General features: G+C 42.1%; 1 protein-coding gene across 1 annotated transcript; it reads right to left on the reverse strand.

Annotated features, from left to right (window-relative positions):
- Positions 1-627: 627 nt before the first annotated feature.
- Positions 628-18,673, reverse strand: PDE6B (phosphodiesterase 6B). The gene is made up of 22 exons (XM_010219962.2): positions 18,263-18,673; positions 15,712-15,864; positions 15,308-15,397; positions 13,472-13,612; positions 12,449-12,523; positions 12,287-12,351; positions 11,939-12,005; positions 11,744-11,791; positions 11,417-11,566; positions 10,333-10,476; positions 9,592-9,657; positions 8,767-8,913; positions 7,463-7,570; positions 6,924-7,033; positions 6,118-6,205; positions 5,544-5,644; positions 4,579-4,686; positions 3,712-3,775; positions 2,862-2,936; positions 1,605-1,688; positions 1,324-1,480; positions 628-743 (listed from the first exon to the last, which is right to left on the reverse strand). The coding sequence occupies exons 1-22, from the start codon at positions 18,671-18,673 to the stop codon at positions 685-687; spliced, it is 2,511 nt and encodes an 836-aa protein (XP_010218264.2). The 3' UTR covers positions 628-684.
- Positions 18,674-19,074: the final 401 nt, after the last annotated feature.

Consider the following 19,074-nt stretch of genomic DNA (forward strand, 5'->3'; position numbering starts at 1 on the left):
CATGAAGAAGGTACCTACTGGGTCTTGAGTGAAGGGTAGCAAGCTTTATAGCAGCAGACTATCCAAATTATTGGAGTGACTGCAAAATTATTATTGCCATGACTGTTTTTTTGGATTTTTAGGGAAGCTAAACTTTTTAGACCAGGTCAAAGGTCGTTTTCCTATGGTCAGTTTTCATTCTTTATCCTACAAATTCCTTTTTGATAACCTTCTGAACAATAAGGAGTTATAATAAATTCGGCTCCTCAGTTTTCCTACCCTGCAAGCTGTGCTAGCACACGCCGCCAACCACATGAGGCTGAGCAGGACATTGATTCAGCTGGCCCCATCAGCACTGGGATAAGAAGTGTTTCAGGGCAAGAGAAATGCTTCTTCCACAGTCATGCAGCCTGATCTACTGGGCCAAACGTTGCTGTGACTTGTCATATCTCCTTTCGACATCAGGTGCACTGAATGCAGTGAGAGATGCGACGAATTGGTCCCTCACCATCAGGAAGCGGTGCAGTTAAGGCAAACGAGATCTACCCCTTCCCTGGCTGGTCATAAGCCTGATTTAATTAGCAGAACAGTCCAATTAGGAACATATTTGTCATGGCTCTCCTTTTTTTTTTTTTTTTTTTTTTTTTTTTTTTTTAAAGCACAGGTATTTTCATTTGGGTGCTGTGTATCATGTTGAAATTGGGTCTAAAGTATACTGCAGGTTTTAGAGGCTGGAGCTGTTCCTCCATTACAGGTTACTCCATCTGCCATGTAAGAAGAAAAAAGAAAGATTTAGAAGTACAGTCATAAATGTCCTAAAACCTCTTTAGTCTCTAAAGGGTTTATTCAGTGCTTGTAAATGCTCACGTGATCAATGTACATCATGCCTAAAATATGCATAATTAGAACTGTCTTTTATCTGGAATCTTGTCAGGTTCAAACAAAATAAATTGCCAGAGTACACCTAATTTGGGCTAGAAACAGGATGAACAGTCATCCTTCAAGATTCTCCTGCTGACCCTGACATCTCAGAGCTCATAGTCTCACTACTTTTTCATCCGCACATGGGCATTGAGCAGGCAGTCTTTTTATGAGCCTATGGTTTCAGATTTCAAGGTTTCAGATTTAAAAACAAAGTGTTTAATGGAGGAAGTTTTTTAAAAAAAAACTAGCCAATTGGGCAAAATTAAGGAAACTGTTATTTGCATTCAGGACTTTTTTGTGACTAGCTGGAACTACCTAATGACAAGCTCTCTGCTTTTGAAAAGCATGCTGCAGATCCAGGCGGATATTGGATAACTATATTTTGAGTCAGGAATGAAAATACAGGTGTTTTTTTCTGACCTTTCATTGCAGCCTTTTTCTCTTCCTCTTTTTTCTTCTCTTCCTCAAGAGCTTTCATTTTAGCGTCATACTCATCAGCACGAGTCTTCCACTCATTCCTGTTGTTCAGCAGCCCATCAAGCATTGGCTGAATTTCCTCATGAAAACGTGAAAATTCCTGGCCAAAACAGAATCATCAGTGCGATGCTGTGCATGTTCATCCCTGATCCCACAGGATGGGCCCCTATCCCTGATTATATGAACACATATTGATTGGAACGGGTGTGCAAGGTTGCGCTTACCTTATAGACAAAGGTGCACACAAAGTCAATGAAACCCACTTGAAGCTTTGGGAGCTCAGCAGCTTTTCTTCTGTCCATCATGGGCTGGCGGGAAGACAGGAGTCCTTCATGATTTATAAGGACACTTCATAAAAAAACACACACTTTTGCTTTCACCCCAGAACTGCCCTGATGTTCTGCCATGCTGTCCATAAAGGCTGTCGATCACAGCCGTCCTCCTCCTCTGCAGGGGAATGAAGTGGGATCACTTTAGGACAAATTTTAGATGTCTCCTTCCATGCCAGTGGAGGGCAAGGAGGACAGAGAGTGTTTCCCTTGTGCCTCAGCAGGATATCTGAGAGAAGGGCCATGTTTTGAAGTGCCAAAGGGGCAGTTAGGGGTCTAAAACACTCAGCTGAACATTCAGTGATACTATTTTAAAATCCTGCTGCTTAGGGTATCATTTACGAGGCATCATCTATGGGCAGAGCGGGTATATGGAAGTTTATCTAACAAGAACCCAAGCCACACAGATAGGGGCCAAGTCAGAGAATAACTCTTGACTCTATCCAAAACATACCTAAATATTCGTAATTGGAGCAGAAAAAATAAATCTGCTTGACACTGAAAAATAGGATTTTCCTATTCTATTAAATGTCGGAATTAAATTATTCTATTTAATTCTATTTAGTTATTCTATTCTATTAAATTATTCTATTAAATGTCTATTTAAATGTCGGAATTCTAACTATTCCGACTTTTAATTTCTCATCTGATATGCAGTAGGGTGTATGCAAGCTAGTCATGTGAGTTTCCTCCCCGAAGGAATGATAGTCCATCACATTTTGTGATGTGTTGAGAAATGATGATCTAAAGCATATTAATTTACCAGAAATTATTTCTGGATTGTCCAGATTTTGTATGTAGCTCTTTCTCATTATTGGAAACTCTGTTTTCCCCTAAGTAAGTTACAAGTATTTCATTTTCCTCTTGGAAACTCTGTTTTCCCCTAAGTTACAAGTATTTCATTTTCCTCTTCTCCTTAAGACACCATCCCAAAATCTCCAGGGGAACCTTGCAGGTTCACAGCCAGTGGAGAACTGCGTGGAGCGCTTGTCAAGGGGCTCCCTATTTGCACTCCCACATTTTTAGATGGATCTGGACCGCCCAGGAATATTCACAGCACCCCGAGGGCGGTGGTGTTTGCATTGCCCTCTGCTGAGACACACAACAAAAAGCAAGGGCTTGGAAACCGCCCGGCTCCCGCGTGTCACTTACAATGGGCTGTTGCTGAAGCACGCTTATTTCTAAGTCTCCTTGCTCCCAGAACTCCGCCGCTACGAGAAGAGCTACCTACATTGTGAAAGAGGGGGAAAAAAATCACCACTGCCTTTGGCATTCTAAATTCAGACACTTCTAAATTTTGCTAAGAAGCAAATCTGACTTCTGGCTCCTTTATGCCTTAACCTTAACATCCCCTCAGTATCCAGACCTTCCCCAGATACCTCCTGGGAATGACAGGGGCGGCAACAGGACCTCACTGATGTAGCAGCATCTCAAATGTCCTCTTTGTAACAGAGCTCCTTAACTCCCTGTTCCTCTTTTAAGATGATTCCCACCATGTCTCCTGCGAAGATTTGCTTCTTGGACTGATGTCGGTCACAGATGTAGCTACCTACCAGGCTTTTCTCAGTTTCCCTTTTTCCATGCCGAATAGAAAAGTGAGTTTATTTTACCCTCCTTTAAATTCTACTGTTTCTTACTTAGAAACTGATCAAATACATGCAGTTCCAGAAGGAACTCTTAAAGGAAAGTAAACAATTGATAAGAATTTAGGTATTGCTCCCTCCCTCACATTATGTGCATGAAACTTCTCACTGTAACACAGGGAATTTTTGAATTTTTCATCTTTCTGAGAAAAACATTTCTTACAGAATTCCTACAGAATTTCCTACAGAATTCACAAATGTAATCTTAAAGCTTGACTTATTTATCAGAAAGATCGTTATTCTAATGCCCTTTTTCTAGCCTTGGCAGTAAACCCCGATGCAGCTTTTAGGTCGCTGAGAAAATTACATTATTTCTCAGTACAAAGTAGAGAAACCGAACAGTATGTCAAGCACCTGACCTTACTCTGGACTTCCCAGGGTTTAGTGATTGCTGACAAATCACACGCTGTCATCATCATGGCCCTAAGGAACAGAAGAGAAATTAGTTTCTGCTCAAACCCCTTCATCCTATTTCTTGCGGGTTCAGGATCTTTATGGTCCAGTCTTGCGTCATGACCGCCCTGTCCCTGCTTGAAAAAGAAAGATGGGGAGTTGTAACAGCCTGTCCCTGTTGGGCACAGCCATGAGGAGTTGCTCTCCTGAGTAAAACCTGATTGATGCTGGGGAACCGGCACTGGAGTTTTCACCGTGTTGCTCACCGCTGTGTTGGGGGAAACTCCATCCACAAAGGTCTTCAGAGCCCTGCATGAGGCACCTTGGATGACATCCACCGGCGTAATGCTACAGCTTTCTGCCACTAAAACCGAGTGCCACCACGAAGAGCAACTGGTGGACTGGGCTCTCCTTGCTCTGCCATTGCAGACTGCCCCCGTTTGTGGCCCGTGGGTGACATAGTCATTTGGGACAGTTCTTGCTCCCCGTTGGGAATACCGCAGTGGGAGGGACACCCTGACACCAGCCACTTATCTGGCAAGAGCCGTGCCAGATTTCTTCCCTAGGCCTGTGCCTAGGCTTCTCCAGAAGGTCAGACCGAGCAGATGGCCGTTTGGCACGTGTTGATTGCACACCAAGGCTGGTTCAAGGATGCTCAAATTGCACAAAGCCAGAGCATTTTTTCCCCCTGAGCATAGCATGGATACTTACTGCTGAAAAATAAAAATACTCAACATACTAATGGCTTTAGTTATATTTTGGAGTGCTCACCAGTTAACCTAGGAAGAAAAGCATGACTGTCTCATGAATCTTTCCAGAACTGGTTTACTCACATGACAACTTCTTTCTTGGTTGTCTCCAGAGATAGATACTCAGTCCAGGCAGTTGAGCTATCATATTTCTTAGACTCATCAACAATCTTTTGAAACATTGTTCTTTTTCTTTGAGAGAGAGCGAGAGGGAGAAGAAAGTTCAAAAATAGGAAAATTGATTTTTTAAAACTAGATGTCAGTCGCGGCCTGATAACCCTTACTGCAGTGTTTTCAGTAGTTGCTGTTCTGGCATTAGCTTCCCACGGAAGGTCACAACAAAGCACATTTACCATCACTTCCTTGTTTTAATGAGAGGAAACTACTGTAAATTACTTAATCTGGTTAATTAAAAAGTACGTATAGTGAGGTGAGATGTGAGCAGTTACCTTGACAATGTTTATCTAATGACAGAAGCTAAATGAGGAATGTTTCTGCATTTGCCACCACCACCACCAGGCATTTTACCTGAATATTAAGCAAACTGCAAAAAAAGAAACCTGGAACCAGCTCTAGCACTGAAATATCTTTAACACTACCTGTTTTTGCATACTCAAGCAGACTTTGTTACTACTATTTATATGCCTAAAAATACACAGCAAGTGCTGGGGAGGTGGTGATGTGCAGCCTGTCTATATGGAGACCTGTTTTCGTTTGGGTTGTGGTGCTCTCACAGAGAAGTTAATGAATCCCTGGCCAGGTAACTGGTGTTATAATAGAGTATTTTCACTGTTAAATGACTGAGTTAAAAAAAAAAAAAAAAAAAGAGACATTTCTTTCTGTTGGGGGCTCATACTGCACTGCCTTTTTGGAATCCAAGAGTTGAAAAGTCACAGAAGGGTTTAGTAAAAGTTTCTTTTTTTTTTTCATTCTGAAGTGAACACTGCCTTCCGGAGGCAATGTCTGTGGAGAGTGTCCCTACACGAAGAGTAAAAGCAGCACTGCTTTCTGCCCTGCACCCGCAGTGCAGACGTGTGTGACAGACTTACTTGAAGTACAGAGCCAGATCTGTTGCTATAATGGCGATTTCCATCAGGTGAATCACGTGCTCGTGCTGCCTCCGGTTGAGGTTTTGACATATATTCAGTGACTGAAAAGCAAACAGAAGAAGTTGCAAAAATTTAAGCGCCCCTTTGCCAGGAGCTGCTGGGCTCCTTCTCATTTCAAACGTGTCTTTATTTAATTTAGCAGATTCCTAAAACTCTCTGAACTCCATCACAAGGGAGGATGTTATAACTGACATATTGGCTTTATCAGAGAGGCTATAGAAGAGGGGGCCTCTATTTAAGAGCTTCTGCTTAAGGCAGTCCTGGGGGCCAATGGCACATGGCTCCGGAAAAAAAATATGTGTTTAGGAAGCTGATGAGATGATGGGTTTGCTCACCCTGGTGAGCAAAAGGTACTTTGGTAGGTAGAGCTGGGAGGACAGACAAAGCTGCAGTTTCTTGGAAATCCAAGCCTCTGGGCACAGGAATCATAGAAGTTGGCAGCACTACTGTTTATTGTCAAAAACTTCTCCAAAAGTAAATTATTCAGGTTCTTACATTACTATGCATTACAAACCTCTTCAGAGAGCAGGAATTTTCCAAATTCCAAGTGGTGTCTCTCTAAAATTGAAGATCCATGAAGTTTTGCTAAAGGATTTTGAGATCTGGTTGTGTAAACGAAAAATCACAGATGTTAATATAGTACTTTAAAACAAAAAAGTTCAATCTAGTATTTAATTTTGATAAACTTCTTACCCAAGTTCAGCTCATTTCATAAAAGTCTGAAGAACAACATTTTAAATAGCTAATGATTTCAGCCTAACAAGTGAAAGACTTTCTATGATATTATTTATAACTGTAACTTACAATTATTTGGGCACATATTCTTCAATATGTGAATTTCAAACAAAATGTTCTTTATGACTGGACTTTTCCTTCTTTGCACATTTTTTTTTTAAATTGTGAATATAACTCAGGAACAGGAAATATTTTTTGAGCTAAAACCTCCCAACACCCAGTTGTATCCTGAACACGAACCAGCTCCACTTAAATTCAGCAAACAGTAAGTTGATTCAGCCAGCAAGAACTGTGACCAGACATTACGTTAAGCCTCCAATAGAGGCTGAACTGAAGTTATGAAACTGATTTTGTAGCTAGTGCCTGCCTTTTTAGAGCATTTCCCTCATGTGCACACGGCTGTTTCTGTAGGAGGTAAAGGCAATGCCACACATGATGTTTTCTGTGTTTTCTGTTGTCTTCTGTGTATAAAACAGGGCTGCAAAGCCACAGGAACAAAATCCCTGGGTTTGGTGTGATTGCTGCTTGACCCCTCTACATGCAAAAGCTACAGCAAATTGTCTGAGTTGGTAGGAAAGTGCTTACTTCATCTGGTAAAGGTTGTTGGTTCCTCTGTGGTCAATGTCATGGCACAGAGCAGCAGTCACCATAGCAAGGGCTTCAAGGTCTGTGTAGTAACGCTTCAGTTTGCCAGTCTGGAGGGTGAGAATTTGCAAGTTATCCTTAGTACCGCACATAGAAAAACGTCCTGGGCTATTACTGCTCTGTGCCAGTGCTCTCCACATTGAAACAGTACAAGAGAACTGAAAACGTTTGTGAAGTTAAATAAAATATATGGAAGGCAGATTAAAATGGGCAAGCTACACATACATATGCCCATAAGCATTTAAGGACTCCATCCATTGGGTTGTTTTGGTCACAGTTTTGAAAGTAATATTCAATATTTGTAATATTTGAGTGTGGCTTCATTGCTTAAGGGCAGATGGAGGCCTTCTCATAAGGTAGAACCTGGGCTAGTGGTGGCACAGCTTTATCTCAGAGCAGGATCTGGAGGGAGCCGGTGGCCTCCAGGGCAAGCTGCAAGGCGCCCCGTGGACAGAGCTGTGCCAGTGGTGGTCCCTTACCATGAGCAGCGTGAACATGGTCTGTGCAACGTTGAAGCCATGGCGCCAGTTGTGGTAAGTTATCTTCCGGTAACCCTTGCTCACAGAGTACACAAACCTCACCAGCACCTGCAAATTGGGGAAAAGGCTGTTAGTTCATGCGATGTTTGGGGTTTTTTTGTTAGCTTTGTTTTGTTTTACCATGTCACTGATAATCAGAAAAGAGCCTGGAACTGTGAATGGCAAGAAACAGTTTGTGCTGCCTTTGTCTTGTACTCCATACTAGCTTTTGTGGAAAGGGGCTGCCTTGACAATTCTGCTGCAGTATAACTTGTAAAACATAAAGGAGTGGTAAAGTGGAATGGTTTTAAATACACATCTCTGCTTTGCTGTATTTTTTTTCTTTTTTTTTTTTAAATCGCAAAATCACAGAGGTGCTTACTTAGGAAATGAGAAATAACAAGGTCTAGAGGAAAAAGGATTTCACTGCAGTGTTTGTGAGCTTATTATATTTCTGTGTTTCACTCCATTGTCATTAGTGTGGCTTGTCTTCCCTATTTATTGTGATTTAATAATACAGTTTCTTCTTTCGAAAGAGAGCTTGCTCCATAGGTCTAGAGAGATGGAATATATTATAACACCTAACTGACAGCAACACGTAGCATTGGATAAGAAAAGGATTTTTTTTTCCTTTTTCTTCTCTGCATTGTACTTCTCTAAATGCATTTGCTTCTGTAACTACAAAGGTTTTATTTATTAGAGAGCAAACAAGTCATGGATGAGTATACAATTTTTAGCACTTAGCTGTTAGAGTGGCAACAAAGAATGCCTTTTTTTTTTACATCTGGAGTGTGAAAATCAGTAATTTATTATTCCAGAACAGATTGTTTGAAAGCTTTTTTTGCAGTCACTCACGTTCTAAAATGAAGCACAGAAGTAATTCCCACTCAGTGCCCTTGGCTTCCTTTTGTCTTTCCTGCCTGCCTTTCTACAGCGGATATCTGGTCTCAAGCTCCTCATGCAATTGCCTGCAGATCCCACTAGGTGGGATCACAGCTACCAAAACGTGAGTTTCCCACATTGCACACAGGCATGAACTTGGTTGAGAACCTTGAGCTTACGAACCACATGCACTACACGCTGCTTGGCAGTCCTCCTGGAAACCACCCCGCTGCACTGCTTCTGTTGAAGGTATTAGAGCAAACCCAGCTCTTGTGCTCCCCAGCCCTGCACAGAGGAGAACAGGCCAGCTGAGCACTGTCAGGGTTCCCTGCACTCGGGGCTCTGCTGTTCAGTGCAGGTCCCTGGGCTCTGCCCGTTCCTACCTCCTGCGGGATCTGGAACTTTTTCACCACGCCGAGTTCGTAGTACATCTGGATGCCGCACTTGACCAGCTCCAGCTCGGTGCAGTCAAAATCAGAGAACCTGAACTCGTAGATTTCGAATTTGGTGGGGCCTGGCAGTTCTTCTTTCTGCAAAAATGGTGGAATAGGTTGTTGCAGTCCTATTTATGCCATCCAGAAACACCTGGAATGGGTTTTGTTGAATAAAAATGAACCAGTCTGATGTTGCTGGAAGACTTCCCTTTTAGCATATGACACACAAACAGACTGAAACGCAGCTCTTTTATTTTTCCAGTGGGGGAAGAGGAAGTGGGTCTTTTGCAAAAGAAATTGCTTGCTATTTCATAAGCAGTTTTTTTGCTTATTTGATATTTTTTGATATATATTTTGATATATATCATTATATTATATTTTATATATTATTTTATATATTTTTGATATATATTTGTATTTGATATGTGTTTTGATATATGATCACATTATGAAAAAGAGACTAATGCTTGAGCAGAGAGGTACTGAAATCATATGTCATAAAACCAGACATGACAAGCCTCACACCCCCGCTTTGTTCCAGAGGACAAAATGCATGGCAGCTCCAGGTGCTTAATCCCTTCCCTCTTCCCAGGTGCTTGGGAAGGCATTCCCTGATAACTACCTACCTACATGGTGGAAGAGAGGTGGGCTTTGCCCTTGGCATTCGCAAGTCCTAAGGTGCCCAGCTGATATGTACCATGGTGTCTTCCTTGTCTCTACCCAGGATGTGTTTCTCTGCTATGGTTATGAACTCTGTCAGTGCATTGCTCTTACCAGTATGCTTGCAAGCTCCTCTTCCTCACACTCATTTGGTTCCTTCCCCAGCTTTTCTCTTGTTGGCTGCAAAGAGCATGGACATGTTAAACTACCAAATCCCACAGGATTTCACAATGTGCAGCTTTGGGGCATCCTAGGATGAACATATCTGAGGAAGTTCCCATACTCACTATGTATGTGACTTCTTTTCCAGATCTTACTTATTTTTCAAATCTTTCAACTAGTTCTACCTGGTGAAATTGTTCTTCCTCAGGATAGTTTAGGAGGTTGCAATATTTGATGCATCTCATTGATTTGGATTTTTTTTTTTCACTCCATTTAGGAAGGCTCCCCTAGCACAGCATTCCAGCAGGGTCTCCAACACCACATCCTCTTTATAAGGAGGTTTTGGGGTGTCAACTCATCTCCAGGGTGGGTTTTGCTAAGCAAAACACACAGAGCAGCATGCCAAGGTTGAGGGGAGATCACAACCAGCCCCAGGACCCATTCTGCCATCATGCAGTGGCAGTAAAGAGTAATTGCCTCCCTAGAAGCCATCCTAGAAATGGCTGCATTTCTGAAGTCAGATAAGAATAAGGTAGGCAAGGGAGAATACATTCCCTCCTGCAAAAATGCGAAGAGTCCAAACTGGACAGGAGCCTTTTGGTAGGAGGAGGTGCACTCTGTCCACAGAAACAGTGCTGGCAAGTCCATGCTTCAGCACACTGTGGGGCTATGCTACTCTCTAAGAGAGATTACCAGAATTTCCTGGATTTCATCCCTGTCACATTTCACGTGGTAGAGCACCATGTCCTGAGCAATGTCCTTCCTGTTCTCCAGCTTGTTCATCTTATCATAGGTATCAGTGTTGAGCACGGACCAGCCCAGAAATTGCGTCAAGGACTAATAAAGGGAACAAGAAGCAAGCAGTGAAATAACCAACCATCTATTTGTTAACATAATACACTTTCAGGGAACAAAAGCCCCACTCTGATCCCAGCTCTAGTCATGCACAGTCATGTGTGTACTCCCATTAGCTTCTCAGATGATGGATCTGCATAGGGTTCAAAGGTTTATGTAGTGTGAAGGTTCCAAAACCCTCAGGAAGCTATTTTGGTGTATTTAGCAGTATTTGGTGTGATACCCAATGCCTGTGGGAAAGCTAGTGTCAGAATTGTGACAGTTAGTCAAGAACCCTACACATCTCCCACGGAGAGCAAGACGGTCTGGTCACATTTCATATATATTTACTCACACTTCTGTGTTTGCTCATGGCTTGTTTGACCTTTGCTACTCAGTGGCCAATTAAAACTTTGTTTGCTAACAAAGGCCTCTTTCAGGAAATGCTCAGGTTTCAGGTTGATAAGAAATGCCAAGAGCTGAATGTCTGTGCTGGATTGGAACTAGCACAGAATAATTTCTCTTTGCCGGGCTTTAGTTACAGCTGTTGCTGGTAGATTCAATAACATTTATCTTAGCTATGCATACTAGTTTACTGTAATTTCTTGAGTGAACTGTCTAGGCTGAGTCCGTTGTAAAGTATCTATACATAAGTCAAAGCAGTCATATTACTACATCACAGCTGCTTATGGTTAGGTGTTTGAGTGAAAATTGCTGAAACTAAAAGATATGAGCACAGCTGGGTTTTCAAAGCTGAAAGAACCAACAATTTCACTTAGTGCCTTTCAAGCTACTGCACAATACCTATGTAAGCAAAAATAAAAAAAAGAAAATAAATACAGCTAGCTACAAAATGCTGAAGTATGTTTTGCAGGTGTACAGCGAGAAAAAAATAACCTCTATCAACACAAGAACTGATCCCAGCCCCACCAAGGAACTATACCTCCATTAGGGTCTCATCTTGTTCATCAAAAGGTTTCCCGTCTTTTCTGTTATAAAATGTGACAACTCCAACGATTTCTTCCTTTTTGTTGACTATGGGCATGGAAAGAACATTTTTGACAGTCCATCCTGATTCATCTAGAGGACCTTCCTTGAAGCAACAGCAAGCAGAAAGACACCATATACTTAATATGTTTTCTAAATGCATCAACATTGTTTTATCTCATCACTACCAGCTAAGGACATATTCTGTACCTAATGCTGGCTCTAAACTACATTTCTGGAAGCAAAAAACAATCCCTGAGTGCACCTCAAGTTTTTACAGTACCTGAAAGTTAAACATCTCATCTGCAGCAGCATTCATAATGTTGCAGATCTAGGGGATCACAAACAAATTACTTTTTACAAGGTGAGCATTAAGAAGTTTAAATAGCAAAATAAAAAACTGAAATGATGGCAAACAGCATCAGCATGCCTCTTGCTTTTTCAGAACCCCTTTATGAAGCCTAAGTTAAGTACTTACAAACCCACTTTCAGCCACATATGTTGGTAGTCCAGTAACAAGTGCCCAATGATCCGGGGTAGGATTTCTAAATGAAAGCAAAACGTATGAGGGAAATTAAGGATGTATGAAAACAAAATGTAAAAGCAATCTGACTTATAAGCCAAGATCTCACCGCACTACCAATAATCTTTGTCCTACAGGAACTTTCATGGAAAGCATCAGTGTATGTTCTGATTTTCTACATCAGTCTTTTATTACACCTTCGTAATTTTCTTTGTGAATGTCTTCAAATAATGCACAACCTTTATCTACACTCTGGAAGAGTATGCACTATGCAGAAGCAATAGCAGCAGGCTGGGTACTTACGGGATAACTTTAATATCTTCTTTTCCATGCAATATATAATCAATCACTTTGTAAAAGACTATCTCCTACAAATAAAAAGAAGAGTGACATTAAAATCAGTGGTGAGAGAACCCAGCTAGACAGGAGGGAGTTTAAGGAGTAACAAGTCTACTTGTTACTTACTCTGCCATCAGGAGTGCGAGGCCCTGAGTAGGGGGGAACTTCTCCCAGCAAGACTGGCCAGAGATCAAAAAATTCCTGTTTTTGAAAAGAAATAAGTAATTTTAGCATGGAAAACTGCATTCTGTCTCCAACCTCAAAGTAAGGTCTGCCCTACCATGCTGTATTTTATATTCTATACACTAAGCACTAAACAATAAGTTAGATCATTATTATGAAGTGTCAGGTGCATTATTAGGCTGGAAGTGACCATACATTTCTTTATCCATAGGACTTCTGCTTCATTTAGTGCAGAGTATTGGCTGTAATCACATTAACAAGCAGCTATTTCAATGTCTTGTGTGGTTCTCTTTTTTCAGAGCATAGCTAGAGGATCTGCTAGTAAAGATGATCTTTTAACATCCCTCTTCACCAGACTGCGGCACAGTGTTTCTGGAGACATAGTGGAGATTAAATACAATGTTAATCACAGTCCAACGTGACCACGGAATGAAGCAGAACTCCTATGGAAAGGATGCATGTGGGAGGGTGTCCAAATCAAGTCACAGAAGTAACTTATTTTCTGTCAGTTTCTTCCTTCATGTAACACACTGAGTTACCCAAAAATCTGGATAATGTGCACATGAATGAGTACTTGAGGAATGTGGCTGCTTTGCTGCTGGGGGTTTTACAGGTATCTCCGTATAATTATGCCAACTGCAGGCTTTTGTCTGGGTTTGCATTCCAGACTGATGCCCAAATCGCTGTTTGATGGTCAAACTCATCTGCTCCTCCTACATTTTCCCAACCCCTGGCTTCATAGACAGTGCCATTTGAGATATTTTCTTTCCTCTCCCAGTCTTTTCTTCATTGCCAGGTTCTTCATTTTGTACAGTGGAAGAAAAAACACATCCTGAACAGAAGCAGGAATAACAACTCAAAATTGATTTGTTCCTTGGCTGCCCAAATTAAAAACTCCAGAAGCTGCGCCCCAGTAGCAAGCAGACGTATGTGCTGTGTTAGTGCAGCATACACCTGAACGCTTACCTTCTGCTTGGTCATGTCCAGAAGACCTACCGAGTATCTGTCACAGTTCAGATATGCCCTCACTGTGTAAAAAGCCTTGTGGAACTGCCTCTCAATATCCGTCAGTTCCTCAAACACCTTGTTAGCAGACCACAACAGCACCTGCAAGATGGGAGCGTAGTGTGAGCACTGCCTCTCCAGGCAAGCTGTGCTTAACAAGTATCCTGGAGTGATAAAGAATTGTTCTTTCCTACTGCAGTTCCTGAAAAGTGCAAAAGTACTCTATGTTGCAGAACCTCAAAACATTGCTTATTCATGCTTATTCAAGAAAATACTCCGAGGAAGAGGGTTACATCACCTGCAAGTGCTGTGTAAAAATCTGGCCTTACAAATAAAGTGAAAAGGCCTTAATCCTAAATAGGGAGATTTCCATTCACATTTATATGCATATGTAAAACATAGCATGCAGAAATAGCACCAGCAGTGTTGAGAGTACTGAGGTTGACTTTGGAAATGTCTGCATTGTTTCTTCTCTCCAAGTCTTGTGCAGGCACCAGCCTCATGAACTTGCAGGGAGAAGTGAACAGTGGTTGACTTTCACAGTCCTGTAGTGTGTGTAAGTAAGGCCAGAAGCCAGAAGTTGATTGAAAGAAACAGCACAAGAACGACACATTCATGGAATGAGGTAAAGAGGTTGGGCAAATGCTCTAAAAGGACTCTTAGAGCTTATAAGCACAAGCAAACTCATTTGTCATTGCATAAGCCATATAACTTTCATGATCTCCTAGGTTTTGCAGTTGACTTTATAACATTCAAATTCTAGATCATCTTAGATAATAGACGTAATGTTCTCACTCCGTATTTAAATACTTTTAAGTCTAACACAATGAACTTCATTAACTCTCAAACAGATGTTCAGATTTGTATGGACGGATCTCTGCCTCTTAACTAACTGGTAGAGCTGGCAGTGTTTTTGCTTTTGTTTTTTGTTCTGCCTTCCTTTCTGTGGGACTTGCTTACACAGCAGCAATATATGTACCGGGGTTCCAGGGATCAGTCACTGATCAGAACATCCTGCAGGAGCCACTAGACCTTCCACCCAATTAACTCTATGTCCTGGTTATGGTTACTCAAAGGAAGAGCATCAGATAACCAGGAAGTGCTGGTCTAAATAAACTTTCAGTAAAGTTGAAATCTGCATTTCTTTTCCCAAAATATTTATCCCCATGGAATCCCCACTGGAGACAAGCGCATGGCTGCCACAAAGCACATATAAAGTTGCATATCTTACTTTAATGACAACCAGTTGTCCGTTGCCACAAGTGATTGCATGGATTCCCATTCACTCGAGTAAATTTAGGAGACCTTTCATAAGCTGAATCATGAGCACAACTTAATTCTTTCAATTCAAAATACCATGGAGCCCCCAAACATTCATTTCTAACAAAGGAGATAAGTAACAATATTGGGTTATTTTAGTGGCACTAGCGAGCAATTCTACAGCTTTTTTTTTTTTTCCTCAAATTATCAGAGGACAAAAACATACCAAATTCTTAATTTTGGGAAGAAAATCCCTCGGTACTACCGGATGAAGACTTTAAATAACCCAGGAGTGTTTTGTAGTCCTGAGTTCAACTAAACACCTGGATTTCAGTCCAGAGGAGGTTGATGCCACTGCCCCAGCTCCTGCCAAACCGCGCACAGGAGCCCTGAGGGATGTTGGAACTGTATCCGAATGTAGCAGAGTGACACCATTTCATTTCTGCTCTTAAGGCACGTATTTCTGAAGCAGATCAGCTACATTTGCCAAAATCTTTTTATTTTAAGATGCAACCCAGTCTGCACTGGTACCCTTACCTGGCCTCTCCTGGTCTCACAATTGTGAAGATAACTCAAGTGATAAATTTTCAAGTTTAAGGAAGCAAAATTCAGGTACTTCAGGAAAAGCTGAAAAGGCAAACAATGAGGTTGAGTCAAGTGCAGTAGCAGCCTCCTGTACACTGGATTTCATAACATCACTTTAGCAATATCACGGCAATTCCCTTTGTCGAAGGGTTTGCTTTGCACTGGTCTAAGGTGAGGTTTATCCCACTGCCATGTAGATTTCTGAGATGAGCACCCTCATTACAAGCCTCTTCTGCTGCAGAGTTAATCCCCTGCAGGGAAATTAGCACCAATGAGCCTCACTAAAGCAAACATGGCTAGTGTTATATGGCAAAAGGGACAACTGCATGATAGAAACAGAACTACTGACCACTTACTGTTTCATCAGAGCTGGTGAAGAATGGGCCGTTCAGCTTATTAATAGCCACAATGACAGCAACTAAATCTTTGCCGTTCAAGATGGGTGTTGCAAGGATGCTTCTCGTGGTGTAGTCGGTCAGCTCATCAACAAATGGACTGAACTGGGCACACTGTTCAAATAAGAAATCCCAAATAAGGCACTGTCCACAATAACTGTAGTCTTAAAACTGAGCCTGAGACCTCTGGGCACAAGCATTCAAGATACCTAAAGAAAATTTTGCTTGAAAAGTGGCTGGAGAAGAGAGGGAGATTACTAGAAAAATAGACAAATTAGAGAGGAAAAATGTAGTATCAGGAGATCTGGCTGTGATTTCTTATGACTGCAACACATGGGACCTTTCTCAGTTTTTGGAAAGACCCTGCAAGTCATAAGCTTTAATATGTCAAGCACTGTCAGAATGGTTAGTCTCTCCAGGAATCATTTACAAAGTTTCTGAGCATTGGATCACTGTCATTCTCTGCAGTACCTCCCACATCCCGTTATCCAGGTTCAAATCATTGTTCTGAAGTGGGTGCCATCAGGAATACATACCAGGATGTATTCCAGGGCCATGTTTTACAGTGTTTTGGTGTAATCACAGTACTGTGCCTTTACCCTCAGCCTCTCATGCTTCTGTCCAAACACCGACACTGCTGACAGTCTCCATGGAGTTGTCTGTTCCTCAGTTCTCTCAAAATTTATTGTCCTGAGGATTCCTTCACAAGTTAGTAGGAGCAGCATGAACCTCAATCCGACAGGAGCTGTGCTGGAGAGTTCCCCCCTTCATCTTTATGCTGAGAGGAGCAATGCCCTTGCTCTCAAGAGCTGTGTCGAAAAAACTGACCTCAGAGGCATCGGCAACTTGCCTTTTGCTGCTGCTGGTGGCTCTTCTTAGGGAGTAGGGAGAGTGCCAGCATTGCCAAATGTTCGAAAGCCAAACCTTGGCTTCAACGGGCCTTTGTGACTGGGATCATAGACTGGCTATTCCCAAGGGAGCCTGTTATTCAGGCAATGTGGGGCAGGCAACAGCCTCTCCCTGCCCCTGCAGTTGCACCCGCAGAGCGTGTTGGCCAAGGTTGCAATGTGCAGGAGGGGTTTGTACAGCCCGGAGAGCGCTGCTCATGGGGCAGCGCCAACAAACCATCCCTCAGTAACCAGAAAGCCTGTTTTATAACTAGCAGAAATGTCACTGTCCCACCACACCGAGGAAGATGAGGCAGAAACGGGATAACAGGAGGAGGGCAGACATCCCAATCACCTCACCTGGGCAGGCTCTTCTTGATACCCTCCCCTCAACCCACTGCAAATGGAGATGGTCTTGCTGCTCCCAGATCTTTTCCCGGCTCGGACAAAATAACTTCTCAGGTACAATTCCTTCTATTTGGGGTAGAAAATATGGAACCCTGACCATGGGAATATGAATAATAACTCTCTAAGGCACCTTCTCCCCACACCTCAGCCCTGCTGCTGGTCTTCCCTTCCAACTGGGGAAAACCACAGAAAAGAGTAGCAAAATCTGAAAGCACTAGAGCTGGGGTTGCAGCATCAGGATAACATGCTCTGAAATTCTTCAGTATCTTGAGCAAGGCATTTGAAGAAAAAGGTTTAAATTTTCTAAACTATTTTCTGAAGTTTTTTTTTTTCAAAAGGATGGTTGCAAATTCAAACTAAAGTCTTAGTATGTTCCCTGTAAGATAAGAAAGATTTGCTGAAGCATTTGGATATGCTGATGCTGAGCATCTAATGAATGGATAAACAGATGGTCTCTTTGTAGCAAGCAGACAATAGATGGAGTAATCCCAAATACCATATTGGGGTCACATGGATTTTAGTTTTATAACTATAATTAGAACAAGCGGATTGTGATTGCTGCCATTCAGATTTATATGATTCAAGCTGGGAGTGTAAGGGCTAAAATAGACTCCTGAAGGCATAAGAATATAGCATTACATTTCCTTGGATCCCTCCTAGTATTGCAGTTGCAGTGTTAGCTGAAAGGGACTTTTTGGCCAAGGTTTGTCTCTTGCTGCTTCTGATGAAGATCACCATAACCAGGTTGCAGTCAAGCCACCTGCTCTATGGTCCTCTTCTCTTTAGTTAATAAAAGTTCCTGTGAGCTCCTTGGCCCAGGTTGCACCAGACAGCAACCATTTTCAGTGTGATTGGTGGTGTAAAACACTTTCTAGATTCTTTCTGGCTTTCTCTCTGTCAGTTTCTCATGGAATATAAATGTATGTGGAAAACTTGTTGTGCATCCAGTGCATATCTGACTGGAGCAAGTACCTGCCATACTGGAGGAGAATTTAGCATCAACAACCAGTGTAATTCAGTACATTTAGCTTCATCTCGCTCTCTCAGTGAAAACTGGAAACAGTTCAGTGACTAGTGGTGCATTAGGTTCCTGCCAAAGAGCAGTCACACGCAAGATACTGGAACAAGCACCGAGATGCCTGGTGCTCCCCTGACCCTCTCTGTATGAACAAGCATGAGAGCCTTTCCTCTACCAAGCGGATAAAAGACAAACGTACCTCACTGACATCCTTTATGTTCATGGTTTTCTTGGTTTGAGCCACGTAGCCCACAATGCCAATGTCCAGCGGATAGACAATCTCGCAGTCGGGGGAGACGAGGCATTCCTCAAGGGTGCTTCCCTCCTGGATGTTGAAAAGCCTTGTAGCCAATTCAGGCGTGCCGTTTCTCTGCCTGTACATGAAAAGGCTGCAGCGGTCAGCATGAATAAGGGACCGGATTCTTCTCAAGGTCTTGAAAACAACTTTCTCCATGTTGATGCTTTCTTGCATATCTTGGATCAGCTCAAAAAGGATGTCGCTTTCATCACCATCCCAGGACTCTGTTTTCACTTTCCTTTCAAAATACTGCTTTGCAAAAGCAGGGTTGCCATCAAGAAACTTCTCCACATCGTCTTCACTGATGCTCATTGTGAATGTCTTGACTCCTGGGTTTTGTGATAGGTAGTAGTCCAAGAAAGCTGCCTATGCAAGCAGCTTACTTATTTCTGGTGTAATTCCTAAATTTTCATAATAGAAGATGTATCTTGCAGAATGGTCAGGGATGAGATAATACTACAAAGAGAGATTGTCATCAGCAAGGTATTCCTTTATAGTGCTGAATATAGTCTGTGGGAGGATAGATCTTCTCAACCAAACAGATTAGATGACCTCTAAGAAAGCTTTGAGTCAACTTTTCCTTCTTAATCTAAATACAAACAAAACCAGGTATTCACAATATCATTAAGTGACTCTCCTCTCTCCTGATAAGCAGAACACTTACTGAAACTATGATTTTGAGGCAGCAGGAACAGGGAAGAACTGCATCTTCT

The sequence above is a fragment of the Tinamus guttatus genome, unplaced genomic scaffold (genome assembly GCF_059628265.1).
Source record: "Tinamus guttatus ecotype Peru unplaced genomic scaffold, ASM5962826v1 Tinamus_guttatus_pri_ptg000878l, whole genome shotgun sequence".
Lineage (NCBI taxonomy): Eukaryota > Metazoa > Chordata > Aves > Tinamiformes > Tinamidae > Tinamus > Tinamus guttatus.